At 38.5% G+C, this 19,033-nt stretch overlaps 1 protein-coding gene across 6 annotated transcripts in view; it reads left to right on the forward strand.

Moving 5' to 3' along the window:
- The window catches only part of LOC140196269 (DISP complex protein LRCH3-like), a 144,534-nt gene that overhangs the window by 23,540 nt on the left and 101,961 nt on the right, over positions 1 to 19,033 (forward strand). For all 6 annotated transcript variants that reach the window (XM_072255173.1, XM_072255171.1, XM_072255172.1 and 3 more), the window contains exons 2-4: positions 7,506 to 7,650; positions 12,677 to 12,803; positions 18,109 to 18,214. In XM_072255173.1, coding sequence (XP_072111274.1) covers positions 7,506 to 7,650; positions 12,677 to 12,803; positions 18,109 to 18,214 — 378 coding nt within the window. The remainder of the gene's footprint in view (positions 1 to 7,505; positions 7,651 to 12,676; positions 12,804 to 18,108; positions 18,215 to 19,033) is intronic.

Genomic DNA, 19,033 nt, shown 5'->3' on the forward strand with positions numbered 1-19,033 from the left:
TTTACATTCTTTATATTCCTTGAGCACCTCATTTACTCCATGCTGCCTATATTTTTTGTAGATATCTCTCTTTTTCAGAACCAAGTTTCCAATATCCCTTGAAAACCATGGCTCTCTCAAACTTTTAATCTTTCCTTTCAATCTAACAGGAACATAAAGATTCTGTACCCTCAAAACTTCACCTTTAAATGACCTCCATTTCTCTATTACATTCTTCCCATAAAACAAATTGTCTCAATTCACTCCTTCTATATCCTTTCGCATCTCCTCAAAGTTAGCCTTTCTCCAATCAAAAATCTCAACCCTGGGTCCAGACCTATCCTTCTCTATAATTATATTGAAACTAATGCCATTGTGATCACTGGATCCGAAGTGCTCCCCAACACAAACCTCCGTTACCTGACCTATCTTATTCCCTAACAGGAGATCCAACACTGCCCCTTCTCTAGTTGGTACCTCTATGTATTGCTGCAAAAAACTATCCTGCATACATTTTCCAAACTCCAAGCCATCCAGCCATTTTACAGTATGGGCTTCCCAGTCTATGTGTGGAAAATTAAAACCTCCCACAATCACAACCTTGTGCTTACTACAAATATCTGTTATCTCCTTACAAATTTGCTCCTCCAATTCTCGCCCCCCATTTGGTGGTCTATAGTACACCCCCATAAAACACCCCCATAAGTGTTACTACACCTTTCCCATTCTTCAATTCCACCCAAATAGCCTACCTAGACGAGCCCTCTAATCTATCCTGCCAGAGCACAGCTGTAATATTTTCTCTGACAAGCAATGCAACACCTGCCCCTCTTGTCCCTCCGATTCTGTCACACCTGAAGCAATTAAATCCAGAAATATTTAGTTGCCAATCACACCCCTCCTGTAACCATGTTTCACTAATAGCTACCACATCATACTTCCAGGTATCAATCCATGCTTTAAGCTCATCCACCTTTCTTATAATGCTCCTAGCATTAAAATAAATGCATTTAAGAGATTTTCCACCTCTTACTCCCTGTTTATCACTAACGGTGCAAACAATTTTACTATTTTCTTTTTCTTCCTTCTCCCCTACATCTGTTCCTACACTCTGGTTCCCCTCCCCCCCCCCCCCCCCCCCGGTATTTAGTTTAAATCCACTGGAACCTCTCTAGCAAACCTACCTCTAGGAATATTTGTCCACTCCAGTTGAGATGTAAACTGTCCCTCCGGAACAGGTCCCATCTTCCCTGGAAAATTGCCCAATTATCTATAAATCTGAAACCCTCCCTCCTGCACCATGTCTTCGGCCACGTGTTGATCTGTGCTGTCCTACTATTTCTAAACCCGCCTGCACGTGGCACTGGTAGCAATCCTGAGATTGCTATCCTGGAGGTCCTGTCCTTTAACTTGGCTCCTAACTCCCTAAGCTCACCTTTCAGGACTTCCTTTATAATATAATTATAAAATTATAATTTTATCCCCTTCAAAAATATCCCACATGTTGAATGTTATTCAATTTTACTAGTTCAGTGATGGAGACCAACAAGCATGTTATCTTTGTGTTATTTCTTTATTTTGGTTTGAGGGCTATTTTGTTAAAACAAAATACTGAAATAATTTTGGATCAGCATGATTTCACAGCAGTAGGTTCCTCAACTGAATTATTATAATCAATTTTTCAATAATTTATTAATGTGTACAGAATAGGCATTGTAGTAAATATTTGTTAGTGCAAGTGGATTGATGCAGATCTAATACCCTTTTGGGAAATGCTTGTATACTTTAAATTCCCAGTAGTTAGATTCTGATAATGTATGTCTACTGAATGCAACATGTGCTTACTATCTGTCAGTTCCATATTTATGAAAGTACCTGTATTTCAAAAATCCACTTATAGTCTTTAAAGCACTGTTGAACATCGAGGGTTATGAAAGAGATTGTATAAATATGAATTTTTTTAAGTTTCTGTTCCTCTCGTTTTATTCATTTCTTTCCTTCCTACTTCTCATTCTTTCTTTCTGGATTTAAGTTTATGTTTGTTGAATGTGTGTGTTCTCTGTATTTCAAAGTATGTTACAAGGCTAGAAAATTTCTGGAACAGCTTCATTCTGTAATTTTCCGGAGAACTCTAATCCCATTTTACGGTTGCTTCCAGTCCCATTCCTCCTGTGAGTTTAAAGAAAAAAGATCAATAGCTCTTTGAACACAAAGATAGGTAGAAGGACTGGTAGTTTTGAGGAAATAGGGAGGTTACAGGATGGTTTAGACAAATTAGGAGAATAGGCAAGTAAGTGCCAGATGAATACAGTGTCGGGAAGTGTCTGGTCATGCACTTTGGTCAAAGAAATTAAACAGCTGACTATTTTCTAAATTGAGAGAAAATACAAAAATCTGAGGTGCAAAGGGATTTGGGGGTCGTTGTGCAGGATTCCCTAAAGGTTAATTTGCAAGTTGAGTCTGTGGTAAGGAAGGTAAATGCAATGTTAGCATTCATTTCAAGAGGGCTAGAATATAAAAGCAAGGATGTATTGTTGAGACTTTATAAAGCACTGGTGGGCCTCACTTGGAGTATTGTGAGCAGTTTTGGGCCCCTTGTCTTAGAAAGGATGTACTGAAACTGGAGAGGGTTCAGAGGAGGTTCATGAAAATGATTCCAGGATTAAACAGCTTGTCAAGTCAAGAGTGTTTGATGGCTCTGGGCCTGTATTCACTGGAATTTTGAAGAATGAAGAGTGACCTAATTGAAACCTTGTGATACGCCTTGATAGAGTGGGTGTGGAGAGAATGTTTCCTATGGTGGGAGTGTCTAAGCCCAGAGAACACAGCCTCAGAATAGAGGGGTGTCTTTTTAGAATGGAGATGAGGGAGGAATTTCTTTAGGCAGAGAGTGATAAATTTATGGAATTCATTGCCATAGGCAGCTGTGGAGGCCAAGTCTTTATGTATATTTAAGGCAGAGTTTGATAGATTTGTGATTGGTCAGGGCATGAAGGGATACAGGTCAAAGGCAGGGGATCAGGGCTGAGAGTAAAGATGGATCAACCATAATGAAATGGTGGAGCATACTTGGTCCAAGTGGTCTAATTCTGCTCCTGTATCTTACTGTCTTAAAGGAATCAAAGGAATTGGAGATAGTATTGGAAAATGTTGGTGACGTGGAATATACACCATGGTATAGAATGGCAGAGCAGGCTTGGAGGGCAAGGTGGGCCATTCATGTTATTATTTTCATTTTCTAAAACACCCATCAATTGGGACTCTTCAGAATAATTGTTCATAGAAATGTGGTCATTTTGCTTGTCATAGTTCAACTTGGAAACATCTCAGTCATCATAACATAGATTTTGAGACACAAAGAGCTGGCAAATATTTTGTCTGAATTTTTTAAGTGATGCATTTATGCATATTTTCAAAGAAGAATATTTATCTACTATAAATATCCAGACTTAATTGAAATTTTAAAAGTTACAAAGTGGTACAAGAGTACCAAAATCATGAGTGTTCTCATTGCTTTAGAGCTGAAAATGCTGCATCTAGAAATCTAATTACAGAGATGGGGGATGTGGGAATAGGTTTCCGATGAGGAGAAATTTAGAAAGTTTAATCAAGAAAACAGACAAAAGTACAGGAAAACTGAAAAGATGAGAAACGACGGCTGGAGCAAATTACAGAGCAAAAATGGATAACTATAGATCATAATAAGACTGACTAATTATAAATTTTTAAAATGTGATGAATGAGAAAATATTGCACGTAACAGACCAAGAAGAGAAGACATTAAAGTTGATGAAAAAGTGAATATATTGTGGAACTGGAGAAATAGAGATGAAAATCATAGCTAAATGACTTCCTGGGAACATTATCATGGATTAGAAGATGGGGAGAGGAACTGTGGCTTCTTTAGGCAGAGCTTAACACATTGTAAAATGCTTAATTTGTTGACTTGTATACTAAGCACATATGATAGGGAGAATTACAGGGGATAGTATTTACCGATTAAAAAGGTTTTATTGCCTGTAGTACAGGAGAATGAGAGGAGATTTGATAGGCATATGCAAGGATATGAAGGCATAGATAGGGTAAATGTAAGCAGACTTTTTCCATTGAGGTTGTATGAGACTGGAACTTGTAGGTTAAGGGTGAAAGATGAAATATTTAAGGGGATCCTGAGAGGAAATTTCTTTACTCAGAGTGTGGATTGAGCTGCCAGCATAAGTGATGGATGTAGATTCAAGATTGTTTAATGTCATTTCCTATATACAAGTGTAAAGTAGAATGAAATATTTGTTACTCCAAATGCTAGGCAACACAAAAGATAAAGAATGCAATAATAATAAAAACAATAAAATATACATAAGATAGTTTATATACATTGATTATGTGTGGGCACGTGGCCAAGTGGTTAAGGCATTGGACTAGCGACCTGAAAGTCGTGAGTTCGAGCCCCAGCCAAGGCAACGTGTGTTGTGTCCTTGAGCAAGGCATTTAATCACACATTGCACTGCGACGACACTGGCCAAGCTATATGGGTCCTAATGCCCTTCCCTTGGACAACATTGTGGAGAGGGGAGACTTGCAGCATGGGCAACTGCTGGTCTTCCATGCAACCTTGCCCAGGCCTGCGCCCTGGAGAGTGAAGACTTTCCATGCGCAGATCCATGGTCTCCCAAGACTAACAGATGCCTTTATTTATGTGCAACACTAGGCTGTACATAAAATGACTGAAAGGAAATAATAAAGTAGTGGTGGAGTTAGTGGGTGGAGGTGTGGATCAGTCTTACTGCTTCAGGAAAGTTCATTTTTTTTTTTGAGTCTGGTGGTCCTGATGTGGAGGCTGTGTAGCCTCCTCCCTGATTGGAGTGTGACAAACAGTCCATGAGCAGCATTGGTGGGATCCTTCATGATGTTACTAGCATCTTCCTGTATACATGTCCTTGATGGCAGGTAGGCTGATGCCAGTGATGCATTAGGCAGTTTTGACTACTGGTAGGGCTTTCCTGACTGCTGCAGTGCAGTTTCTGTACCATGCAGTGACGCAGATTGTCAGAACACTCTAATGCGCATCTGTAGAATGACTTGGGTATGGATGTGCAAAGTCCAGCTCTCTTCAGCCTCCTCACAAAATAGAGGCATTGGTGAGCTTTCTTGACTGTGTAAAATGTGTTCTAGGAGCATGATAGATTAGATTAGATTAGATTATGAGGACACTCAGTCCTCGTTTATTGTCATTTAGAAATGTATGCATGCATTAAGAAATGATACAATGTTCCTCCAGAGTGATATCACAAAAAAAAGACAAACCAAAGACTAACACTGACAAGACCACATTATTATAACATATGTTACGTACCTCAAGGAGATCTTGTGATTTTCTTGTGAGAATGATGTGATGGTCTTTTGGAGGTCACCTGATGTAATTTTCCTGCCGATGTGAGGTCACGTGATGACATGTTCACCACGGGTATGTAAGGGAAGACCTCAGATGACGCAGTTAGCTTTTAGTTTTCCAGCTGGAACATTAGTCAGTCTCCGTTTCTGTTGCGTATTTATTTTATGACGCAGTTTCATTTTTAAAATGGAGTGTTACGTTCTGTTGCAAGGTACAATAGTGCTGGATTGGCAATTTTTGCTAGGTTTGTTGACGTACCTTTTTCCAGTAGTATGGGAGTGTGAAGACTTTATCGAAGTACAGGATCCGAAGGATTAAGAGAGTTTGGTATCGTTCGGCCGTTTAATAAAGGATTGACCTTATTGAGTCTTCGTTGAAGAAGTAGCGACCTGCATCGAAGATAACTCTTGCCAAAAGAGCAAGGAAGTTCATGCAAGGTTTGCTCTCTAGAAATTAGGGGCAGTTGTTTTAAGCCATTTATTTCCTTCATCGTGAATCCTTTGGACAGAACCAACAGGAAAGTCGCGGCTATGAAGAAATCCTTCTCCAGAGAAGTCTCTCCCAATTGAACGTATAAATCTGTTGGACCTTAGAATTTACCATTTTAAGAACTGTGTTTGACTTTACCACTTTAAGAACTGTTTTCGCATTTATCACTTTAAGAATCAGTACCGAGTGACGATTTGTTGAATAGCCACCTAGCGGTTAACTTCCGGTTAAGGTTTTCGTTTGTTTTTACTTTTTATCCATGTTTAATAAATGTTTGGTTGTTTTTATATAACCTGTCTCGATTGATATTCATTGTTGCCAGTTACGTAACACATATAGTTATAGCAGTGCAAAGCAATACCATAATTTGATAAAGAGCAGACCATGGGAACGGTAAAAAAAAGGTCTCAAAGTTCCGATCGACTCCCAATAGTCCCCGATAGCAAGTGGCAAAAGGGAGAAACTCTCTCTGCCATAAACCTCCAGGCACCGACAACTGTCAATGCATTGGATGCACCCGACCATAGCTGACTCTGAGTCCGTCCAGAAACTTTGAGCCTCTGATCAGCCCTTCGACACCGAGCACCATCTCTGCCAAGCGCTTTCACCCCATCCCGGCCGCCGAGCAACAAGCAAAGCTGGGGGTTCGGGGCCTTCCCCTCCAGAGATTCTGGATCACACAGTAACAGCGGCAGCGAAAAAGGCATTTCAGTTTTCTCACGCCTGTCTCCATCAAATCAGAATTGTGCGCAGCACCCTACTTGACAGATTACAGATATCATTCACCGGAGTGGCCGCGCAAGCTGCGTCGCGCCGCCATCTTCTCCTCCTCCTCGTGTGTGATGTGCATTCTTAGGAGTTTCTACTGCTGTGCCACTTGTATAAAGAGGGGTGTGAGTGGTGTGGGTTCTCCTGGAGTCAATAACCATCTACTTTGTCTTGTTGACATTAAGGACGTGGTTATTTGCCTGGTACCAGGCCTTGAGCTTTTCCACTTCCTCTCTGTAGGGCATCTCATCGGTGTTGGTGATGAAGCCCACCACTGTCGCGTGTTTGGCAAACCTGGTGATATGGTTGCTCAAATGTTTGACTGTGCAGTCATGTGAGCGAAGTGTACACCAGTGAGCCCAGTACGCAGCTCTGAGGGCCACTCGTGTTGAGGATGATGTGGAGGGAGGAGCGGTTGTGCATCCTTACTATCTGAGGTCTGTTCGTTAGGACAGCCAACACACAGTTGCACGGTGGTGTATTTAAACTGAAGAGTAAGAGTTTGTTCACCAAACTGAAATCCAGAAACAGCATTGTGACACAAGTTGAATTGCAACATTTAAGAGAAATTTGGACATGTACATGGATAGGAGGGGTATGAAGGGCTGTGGAGGCTGGGTGCAGGTTGATGGAACTAGGCAGGATAACAGCTCAACAAGGACTAGGTGGGTTGAAGAGTGTTACTGTGCCGTAGTACTCTTATGACTCTGGGATTTGGAAAAAAAGTAGTTTTCTTCATGAACCAAAATTGTTTGTAATTTATAACTGGCACTTGTTTTTATTATGTTCCTCTAATGTTTTTCTCCAATCTAGTGCATGCTTATTCAACTTTAGTTCTTATTTGTGTTAATTTCTGTTAGTTTTCCCTTACTTGCAGATCTATCCAAGAACAGATTAGTGGAGATTCCAGCTGAAGTTTGTTACTTTGTGTCATTGGAGAGCCTTAACCTCTATCAGAACTGTATACGAAGTATTCCAGAAGCCATTTTAAATCTACAATCGTTAACCTTCTTAAATATCAGGTATGCTATTTTTGAAATGCAAAACATGTAAGTTAACCAACATACAGTCATGTTTTTATAATCTGTTTTGGGTGGCAAGCCTGCTGAACAAATTTCTATATAGACGATTGATGAGATGTAATAAATAGGTTTCTCAATTATTTAGAAGATAATGATTTTATTATTAAAAGGATTTGTGAACCAGAAAGAAGATACTGTCGTAAATTTTGCTTTTCTCTTGACCGCTTCAAAATTTCTATTCAGGTTATTTGACAATGGAAGGTCTTGTCCATCTTAAATACGTGTACAGCATATTTCTCCATGAGCATCATTAATTATGGGGTGCAGGATTCTTGATTATTTTCACTTATTTTTTTTACACTCAGGCCATCATAGGTAATCTGTGATCAACTGAATCTGTATACACCAGGGTTTCATAAGCACTTTCATGGCATCTGAGCCAGTAGGGAATCAATATCTGAAGGATATGCTACTGTGTCTGAAGTATTTTTGAAATGAAAGAAAGACAATAACCACACTGGGAATACAAAAATAATGTACAAAGGATAAACTTTCTACATTAAAAAACGTGAACATGAACATTCACTAGAAACATTTTTAATGTTTTTATCTAATACAACTTGTTACCAGGTCTAAATTTAAGAAAGAAATGCAACTAAAGATTTTGCTCCTCTTTGTTTTAATTTAATTTAGATAATTTATGTCATAGTGAAGAAAGATTGTTGTTACTGTTTGACTGAATTCTAATCTTTATGAAAGCAGTAACTAAAAAGCATATTATTTTCCTTCTTGTTTGAAGTTCAGATAGCTCTAACAGTTAAATAAAGCAAAAACTTTGGGATCCTTTAGTGTATGCAGATGCACTGCTAGTGTTTATGTCTTTATTGGTTAATGCAGTGCAACTAAGCACAGATGAAGATGATTATCTCTCATAGGCAGCATGGTAGCATAGTGGTTAGTATAATGCTATTACAGTATGTTAGATACATGGGATATGACCAAAGGAAAAATAGCTGGAATTGTTTAGCACTTTAGTGCAAGGTTGTTTAGTAGGTGCATCAAAAACCAAATTTAGAAAAAATATTAAAAAGAAAACTGCCAATATTTACAAAAATCTATCAGAAAACACAGTGATAGCTCCATACATATTGCTGTCCGGTGTGAATCCTGGCAACCCCTATCACTCTCCTCTACTGAGGGCAAAGAGCTCCCATTTTTTTAGGTACAGGACATACTGTCTTTAATTACCAACGAAGTTAACTTAAGATGCACGTGAATTAGAATATGATGCACCCCACAACATGGGTACAATTATATTACAAAATAAATGAAGTATCTACATTAAATACAGTATATAAACAACATGTATGCATTTACACATCCCCATTACTAAATAAGTAGAATATTCCGCTGTGTGTGGTGGGAAAGACACCGTAAAGCCAACCCATGCCCAATGCTCAGTTTAAAACCCATTATGGGAATATACTGGGAAGGACATTGAAGTGTGTACACTCAGCACAACGACAGTAGAATGACAAGGTGTGTGTGAATGTGCATATGTAAGGACTGCGTTCACTGAGTGTTCTCCACACAGCGCAGGCAACCTGGGTTCAATTCCTGCTGCTGTCAGTAAGGAGTTTGTACATTCTCCCTGTGGCTACATGGGTTTCCTCTCACATTCCAAATGTATAGGTGGTTTAATTGGGTTAGTGGGTTAATTGGTCACATTATTCAATTGGCCAGCTTGGACTTGTTGAGCCAGAAGGGCCTGTTACTGTGCTGTATCTCTAAAATAATAAATCTTCCCCCTGCAACCACCTTGGCCATTCACTGGAACGCAAGATCCATCTCACTTTGATCCGGTATACATACTGAAACCATCATCATTTGCTGCTAGAAATCATAAACTCAATGTAATAGTCCCTTTATCCTACCAGAAACTTGCTGGTCTTCTAGAAACAACACTATATGTGTCTTAATGTAGCATGATGTAGCAGTATTTTAGTGGAGTAAGGGAAATTACAGCGGTATGAGAGAAGAGTTGGCCAAAGTAAATTGGAAGGAGCTGCTGGCAGGGATGTCAGTGGAGCAGCAGTGGTGTGTGTTTCTGGGAAAAAATGAGGAAGGTGCAGGACATGTGTATTTCAAAAATGAAGAAATCCTCAAACAGTACAACCATGGCTGACAAGGGAAGTCAAAGCTATTGTAAAAGGAAAAGAAAGGGCATACAACAAAGCAAAAATTAGTGGGAAGATAGAGGATTGGTAAGTTTTTAAAAACCTACAGAGAGCAACTAAAAAAATCATTAGAAGGGAAAAGATGAAATTTGAAAGCAAGCTAGCAAATAATATCAAAGTGGATAGTAAAAGATTTTTCAAATGTGTTAAAAATAAAAGAGAAATGAGAGTCAAAGGACCACTAGAAAATGTGACAGAAGTAATAACGGGGGACAAGGAAATGGCTGCTGAACTAAATGAGTATTTTGTGTCAGTCTTCACTGTGGAAGACACTAGCAGTATGCCTGATGTTGTAGTGTGTGAAGGAAGAGAAGTGGGTGCAGTTACTGTTACAAGAGAGAAGGTGTTCAAAAAGCTGAAAGACATAAAGGTATATTAAGTCACCCGGACCAGATGTACTGCACCCTAAGGTTCTGAAAGAGGTAGCGTTAGAGATTATGATGGAGTTAGAAATGATCTTTCAAAAATCATTGGACTCTGGCATGGTGCCAGAGGACTGGAAAATTGAAAACGTCACGCCACTCTTTAAGAAAGGAGGAAGGCAACAGAGAAGAAATTATAGACCAGTTAGCCTGACCTCAGTGTTTGGGAAGATGTTAGAGTCAATTGTTAAGGGGGGTGATGGAGTACTTGGTGACACAGGGCAAGATAGTACAAAGTCAGCGTGGTTTCCTTCATGGAAAATCCTGCCTGACGAATTTGTTGGAATTCTTTGAAGAGATTACAAGTAGGATAGATAAAGGGGATGCAGTGGATTTTCAGAAGGCCTTTGACAAGATGCCACACGTGAGGCTACTTACCAAGTTAAGAGCCCATGGTATTACAGGAAAGTTACTCATACAGTCAGAGCATTGGCTATTGGTAAGCGGCAGCGAGTGGGAATAAAAGAATCCTTTTCTGGTTGGCTGCCAGTGACTAGGGGTGTTCCACAGGGATCGGTGTTGAGACCACTTCTTTTTATGCTGTATATCAATGATTTAGATGATGGAATAGATGGCTTTGTTGCCAAGTTTGCAGATAATACAAAGATTAGTAGAGGGACAGGTAGTGCTGAGGAAACAGGTAGGTTGCAGAAGGACTTAGAGTAGGAGAATGGGCAAGAAAGTGGCAAATGAAATGTATGTTGGAAAATGCATGGTCATGCACTTTGGTATTAGAAATAAATGTGTAGACTATTTTCTAAACGGGGAGAAAATCCAGGAATCTGAGACGCAGAGGGACTAGTGCAGAACACCATGAAGGTTAATTTGCAGGTTGAGTCAGTGGTGAGGAAGGCAAATACCATGTTAGCATTCATTTCAGGAGGTCTAGAATACAAGAGCAAGGATATGATGCTGAGGCTTTATAAGGCACTGGTGAGGTATCACCTTGAGTATTGTGAACAGTTTTGGGCCCCTCATCTTAGAAATGATGTACTGACATTGGAGAGGGTCCAGATGAGGTTCACAAGGATGATGCCAGGAATGAAAGAGTTATCATACGAGGAATGTTTGATGACTCTGGGTCTGTACTCGCTGGAATTCAGAAGGGTGGGGGGAGGGGTGGGGATCTCATTGAAACCTTTTGAATGTTGAAAGGCCTAGACAGAGTAGATCTGGAAAGGATGTTTCCCATGGTGGGAGAGTCTATGACAAGGGGGCACAGCCTCAGGATAGAAGGGCATCCATTCAAAATAGAGATGCAGAGAAATTTCTTTAGCCAGAGGGTGGTGAATTTGTAGAAGTTGTTGCCACATGCAGCTGTGGAGGCCAGGTTATTGGGTGTATTTAAGGCAGAGCTTGATAGGTTCTTATTGGACATGGCATTAAAGGTTACGAAGAGAAGGCCAGGAGGTGGGATTGAGGAGGAGATAGAATAAAGGATCAGCCATGATTGAATGGCAGAGCAGACTTGATGGGCCAGATGGCCTAATTCTGCTCCTATATCTTATGATCTTATGGTCTTAATTTTGTGTATTATCACATTCCAGGATCCATATTCGTATGCTGTGGAAATCTCTTGAATAAAGTTCCATATAAAGACTTGGAAACTAAGGTTACTGTGTAATGCTTCCCCCTCAAAGCTTCTATTGTAGAAGAGACCCTAATCCATGTAGTATATTTATAAAATAAGTAAGATCTTTGCATGTATGACAGAAAATGCATAGGAGGTACAACTGCAAAAATTTTGCTTGACATCAAATGACTATTGCAAGTTTGATTTTTTTTTACTAGAACCTAGAAAATAGGCAAAGAAGTGGCCCATCAAATATCATGTAGAGAAGTGTGTGGTAATGCCCTTTGGTAGGAAGAATAAAGGTCTTACATTTCATATTCAGTTTGATTCAGGACATACTAATGTTTTGATTTGTTGTTCTGAGCAATTTTGTAAGTCAACATAAAAATCACCAGATCTGTCTGTGCTCTCACGAGGTCTGTTTACAGATTAACCATTGATAGTGAGCCCCCAAAATATCTAGAGTATCTAGAGTACCCAAGAAAGTTTTTAATAACCATTCTCTGACTTTCACTCACCTTTTTTAAAAAAGTCATATCTTTGGCTATATTATTTTAAACAATATACTTAGCTAAATAATGTCATTAATGACAGATAATTATTTTTGAAATTGATCCCCAGTCGCAATTCTAATTTACTTCTCTGATAGTGCTTTCATGTGCTTAAATATTACGGCATGAATAGTTTGTCATTATTCATTTGACAAGATTCAGAAAATCTCTTTCAGAAATGGTAGCCTTCTTTCACTTTGCCTTTCCAATAAAACTCTGGTGATATTTTTTGTCTTTCTACAGTCGCAACCAACTCACAACATTACCTGGACATATCTGTACTCTCCCTTTAAAAGTTCTGATTGCAAGTAACAACAAATTAATATCATTGCCAGAAGAGGTGGGATTACTACGGCAATTAACAGAACTTGTAAGTACCAAACATTTGTGGATATGCCAAGTTACAGGGGGAAAAATATCCATCGGTACATTCTAGTCCATGTGGTTGCAGTTCAGCAGAATTCATATGTTTTATATGTCCTTTCCTGTGAATTACAGAGTTAACAGGTACAGCATGAAATTTAAAAGGTACATAACCTAATTGTCTTCTATTACTCTTGTTGTTTATAAAGGGGGTGTTTTTAAAAGTATAATTGTAGCATGACAACTTTACAGGGCCTTACAGGCACATCTGGAATAGTGTATACAGTTTTGGTCTCCCTTTTTGATCCCATTTGGATTTCTGATTCCATTTTCCTTTAGTAGCACTTGCTGTCGGAGGGGAAATTAGGATTGATACTAACATCTAAAATTATTAAGCCCTGTCTTTACCTCTTTCATGTCTCTATTTTCTTAAGTACTATATCTCTACCATCTTGCAGCTCTGATAAAGTATCTTTCCACAGATGCTGTCTCGCCACCTGAGTGTTTCCAAGATTTTCTGTTAAATTATTGTATCCATGGAGTCAAAATCAGGTAAAATAGATTTGGAGATGAGGGTAAAAAGGTGCACAATATCTTCATTTGTGATTCATCATAGTATGGCTCATATCATTCAACACTCTTCCCATTTCCAATTCTCCATGTTTTGGTTCTATTTGAAACCATTGACACTCAATGCAACCCATATTGCTTGGATTTTAGCTTTGTTTTGGTACAGTTCAATATTCTGGCCTGAACTTTTGACTTCATTAAAAGACCTCATTTCTGTTTTCAAAGAATACCTATAGAGATAGGTATCTTGCTGTCTACTGGTGTTTTCATAGTTTTGAGGATGCCATTGGACTTGTTTCTTGCTTGTCTGGTATTATTCTTTGTTTACAGAAAGATTTTGCAAGTTTTTTTATCACATTCACTCTTTCTCTTGAATGTCATCTTTGTTGATACGTTCTTAACTTTCCCTTTTTTTTCTGGTGTCCTTTAAACTGTACAGCCAAAAAAACCTAGTTTTGCAACTTCAGAATATAAGAGCATGCTGAGTACTCAAGAGTACAGCATCTTTTTGAACACATTCTGAAGCTATAATCTGCTTTATACAAAAACTAAATGTCTGAATCACTTTACTGTTCTGCATTTTCCTCCTTCCAAATATTTTTATGTCCATTTGTAGTTCCTATTTTCTCCTGTTTCTAAATTGGGAACAGTGGTAATTGCTAAAGAACAGCTGTTTCTGCAGTTCAGATTAATTAACCTTCCATGATTCAAATATGAAAGCATTGGTCTCACGGCTTGATCCATACTAGATGAGGTATCAGGGAAACTATGTCCAGTCTTCTTAAATGACTAATAAACTTTGGATTTTTATGTAGTAATGCCCTAAGCTATAATGCGCAATCATGATTTTTTTTTGCTGATGACTAGGAACAGCTGACAGATGAATTGAGATAGAATTTAATTCGGGCTACAAATTTGAGTGATCATATGGGTGTGTTTATAAATTGATTTGAAAGTAGATTGCTGGTAGTTAACCTTTGCTAATAAAGCAAAATACATGATGTAAAGATGAAATTTGTATTTGGTGCCATAAATGCATTAAATCTTGAAAAAGATAGCCTGCTATTGCAGGTGGCTTAGAAATGGCATAGGTGAGCCTATGGGCACCTTTCGGTCAATCTAATATAAACATTTCAGGCAATGTGGGTAGAGCTATTCACGTTATCAAAATCTGTAAATCAATTATACGTACATGGATAACATGAATACTGAAGCAGTCAGAAGCTGAGAATTCTGCAGTGTGACATTACTCCTGATTTTCTCATAACTGTTCACAAATCGGGAGCTTAATGGAATACTCTCCATTTTCGAAGATGTTTGCAGCTCCAGCCACACTCAAGTCTTAATCCAATATGCACTCCAACTTCTTGCTTATTGCATATATGTTCACACATTCTACAAATGTGTTCAAATATTTTGCTATTCAGTCAGTTGATAAAGGGAATTCTGATGACTCAAGATAGGCAACTCTTTATATTTAAAAAAGTAGTTCACCAGTTCTAGGTTATCTCCACGTCCACCCTGTCAGCCTTTTTGATGTGTTTCAATAAAATTGTCTTTGTTTTCGAAACACTGATGGTCTAGTATGTCCAACCTTTTCTCATGAGACCAACTGCTCATTCTGGATATCAGTCTCTAAATTGTTGCCTAGCTAACCTTTGGTGAATTATTATCCAGATCCCGCTGCTTTTTAGAGCTCTGCAATTTCTGACCATTTAGATATGTTTTTTCTGCTTTTACTGCCAAACTGAACAATTTTGCATATTTTGCCATTATCATTCTTTGCCCATTCATTTAACCTATTTGTTTATTTTTGTAACTTCCTATCCTTTACTCATCAGTAAATCATGGCCGAAGTACTGTACATACCATTTACATGAATTTTAGTAGCATGCCAAGGCTTCTTTGCAGCATTTTGCTAACCTGTAAATCTTCCCGATTTCCTTTGCAAGGATTAGGCAGATAGAAGTACTCTTCCAAATTCTCCTCTACTCACATATGATCTGGACTTGGATAAATGTTATTGGCTGTGCCCTGTTACTGAAATTTGTGGGATTCCTGACTTAATAACACTGTTGGAATACGTTGTCCACATATTCTGCAATAGTCCATCACCACTTCAAATGTAGCTACAAACTGGGAGAATTGTTGCAGTAATGTGACAACAGTTTTGTACTTCGGTTGTAATTAGCTATGTCTATACATTTTCACAAGTGGGAAATGCTGTAAATGTATGCCATATATGTTTGTGGGAATAGAAATCTTTAAAAATTATGTATGTGCATTCTCAAGGCGAGGACCAGTCCCCAAATTTAAACATGAAGTTTTTGAAGTGTTTAGCAATGACTCACTTTTTATAAATGGTTTTGGGATTCCTATTTATTCTCAAGACAAAAACATATTTCTCTAAATACAGAATTCATTGTCCAATGTGTCCTTCCAAAAAAATGTTAGCACAAACAGCATCATGTTGTTTGGCCCTTTCAATTCTGTATTGCAAGTGAGTCTCCCAGCTTATGGTAAACACTGGAACAGAGTGGTCAAGGGTCCAGGCACATGGAAAATGCAACATAATATGGAACTGTAAAACAATACTGAATGGTAGAATATTAAAGAGGATCTAGATACAGGTTGGTTATTTGAAAGTGGCAGGACCAATTAAGAAGCCTGTTATTTAGGTAACTGAGATCCTTCACAATAAAAATGGGTAGAAATTAAAGGAGAGTTTAGTAAACTAAAATGTTATTAATCCCTACATGAAATACTGTACCTAATTATTTGGGCACCACAAATAAAACCCAGATTTGATAGACAGTAGAATAGAAATTTAGCAGAAAGATGCCAGCAACCAGAGAAATTAGAATTATCTTGCAGAAGAGAAGATTAATATTTTATATTAAGTGTGCTGAACTGCAGAAGATTTTAGAGAAGTAAGTATGGAGAAACTATACAACAGATATTAGTAACCAGAGCCAAATGACAAAAACACATTAATTTGTAGATTAAGAAACCTTTGTGGTATCCTATTTGAACAGAACTTAATCCTTGTGGTAACCAGTCTATTTTTTGTCAACTTTGTGGTAAGTATATATTTTGTGGATTCCTGATGATCAGTTTGTATAATATCATTAAGTGAGGATCCAGAACAAACTTGGCCCATGAAATAGCTGATTACAAAGAAAAGGCACTCAGATTTACAAACTATTTAAAAATTAGGAAATTAGAAGTTGTGGAAATAAATTACATAACCATCTGCCTTTTGATTCCTCCTGCCAAAGTACTTCATAATGTGAAATCATGCACTTCAATAGGTGGTATCAAATGATGGAAGTGGATGGAATTGAAATTGAAGAGCAACAATGAAAGATCAGGAGAGTGTGACTAATATTATATCTCTCCAAAGCACAGGCACAGTGGAAAGTATTAGCACTTCTTACACAGTAATTACATGTGACGTCATGAGTCTTAAAATAGAAGTGGAAGGTTTAAAAGATTGTAACCGTTGAAAAACATACATCCCAAAAAACAGCTATTGGCCGTACAATATATTTCAAATGCTAGAATTAGAGCAATACAAAACATGCTGGAGAAACAGCAGGCTAGGCAGCATCTATGGAAGAAACTAAGTAGTCAACATTTTAAGTCCACGCCTTTCATCTGAACTGGCAAGAAAGAAGGGAAATGGCCAGGAAGAAAATGTGGAGGAAGGGGTGGAACAAGACTTGGCAAGTGGATCTAGGTGAGGAGGGTAATAGGCAAATGAGGACTGAAATAATGTCAGAAGCTGGGAGGTGGTAGGTGGAAGTAACAAAGGGCTGAAGATGATGGGGAAAGGGGTCAGAGAAGGAATGGTTACTGAGGTTTCAGAATTTGATGTTCATGCTGCCAGTTGGAGACTGCCCAGTAAAATTTTCATTTGGCCAGGATCTGGCAGTGGACGAAAATGGAAAGTTTGATTAAAATAGCTGGCCGCCAGAAGATCTTGGCTGACGTCACAGACAAAGCTGTCTGCTAAGCTCTGTCCTGACTCTTATGTAGAAGAGTCCTCACCAGGACCACTGGATATAATAAATAACACTGATGGATTCAGATGTGAGGAGGAGGAGATGTAGGAATAGATGTAACTCTTTTGCACAATTACAGGGACAAGTGTCTGGGAAGGAAGGGGTAGTCGGTGGGGAGGACTGACTGGATAATGGAGCCCAAATGAACGATCTTGACATGAAACATTGACTGTCCAATTCTCTGCGCCCCTCCCCCCCATTGATGCTCCTGCCTAACTAGATATTCCTAATTCCTCCAGTTATTTTTTTTTGCTTTGTAACAGCAATTAGCTGCTTTGAAAATTTGGAATCTCTATTTCATGAGAACAGCAAAACCAGGGAGTGTGTTCTTTACTTAAGTGCATTATTCTCTGTAATAATACTGTACTGTTCTTTGTGTAAGAGATTTGTCCATGATAATAGAAATCTTTAAGAAGATATAAGTATAAATTGCAGAATATTATGGAATATGGGAGTTAATTTTTAATCTTGTACAACTAAACTGAATCAGTATGAGGTGCTTGTTTTAAATATGAGTTCAAAACAGCTTAATCATTCAAACAGCGAATGGAAGATTGGTTTATTTATAGGACTTTGTTCCAGCACGATGAATCTTTAAGTGAGAGTGTAAAAATTTATCTTATGCAACTAGAATCACACAGTTGATTTAATTTTCATTTCTTCAAACAATATCTGCAGGATGTCAGTTGTAATGAGATACAGACATTACCATCACAGATGGGAAACCTGGAGATTTTAAGAGACCTGAACCTAAGGAGAAATCACTTAGTAACTTTACCAGAAGGTTAGTTTTATAGTACATCTTAAGAGTTAAGCCTTTCTTTGTTTCCCGTTAACAGAAAAATCTGCAAGTATTTTCAAGTTTGTATGTTGTACTAACTTAATGCATTCTAATGGTCATAAAGAAGACAACACACTATGATTCCCCAATGGTTGAAGTATTGTGTTCTCAATGAGGCTTGAATGTTCCAGGCACAGAACCAGCTTTGTTCTGAAGTGGCTGATCCTGGCACTGCTGTGAGGTGCACTTGGTCAGTGGATTGGATGGTAACAAATTAGCCAGGATTCTTCATTCAAAAAAATATATATTTTTTGAAAACTGGATTAGTTTCTGTTACGTTGCTGAACATGTTCAGTGTCTGTAACTACTTGCTGCTGTAATGTTATATATACATTCAGTAGCCATTTTATTAGATACCTTATAAAGAGGCTACTGAGTGTATTTTCTGTATGTTCGTGGTCTGCTGCTGCTGCTGTAGCCTATCCACTTCAAGGTTGGAAACTTTGTGAGTTCAGAGATGCTCTTCCGCAGACCACTGTTGTAGCGCTTGGTTATTTGAGTTTCTGTCAGCTTAAACCTTTCTGGCTATTCTCCTCTAATCTTTCACATTAGCAAGGTGTTTTTACCCACAGCACTGCTGCTCACTGGATGTTTTTTTTTTGGTTTTCACACCATTCTTTGTAAACTCTACAGACTGTTATGCATGAAAATCCCAGAAGGTCAGCAGTGTCTGAGATACTCAAACTAACACTTCCAGCGCCAACGATCATTCCATGGTCAGAGTCACAGTGGTGCTCGAACATTTGTAAACCCTGTAGAATT

The sequence above is a fragment of the Mobula birostris genome, chromosome 4 (genome assembly GCF_030028105.1).
Source record: "Mobula birostris isolate sMobBir1 chromosome 4, sMobBir1.hap1, whole genome shotgun sequence".
In the NCBI taxonomy this organism is placed as follows: Eukaryota; Metazoa; Chordata; class Chondrichthyes; order Myliobatiformes; family Myliobatidae; genus Mobula; species Mobula birostris.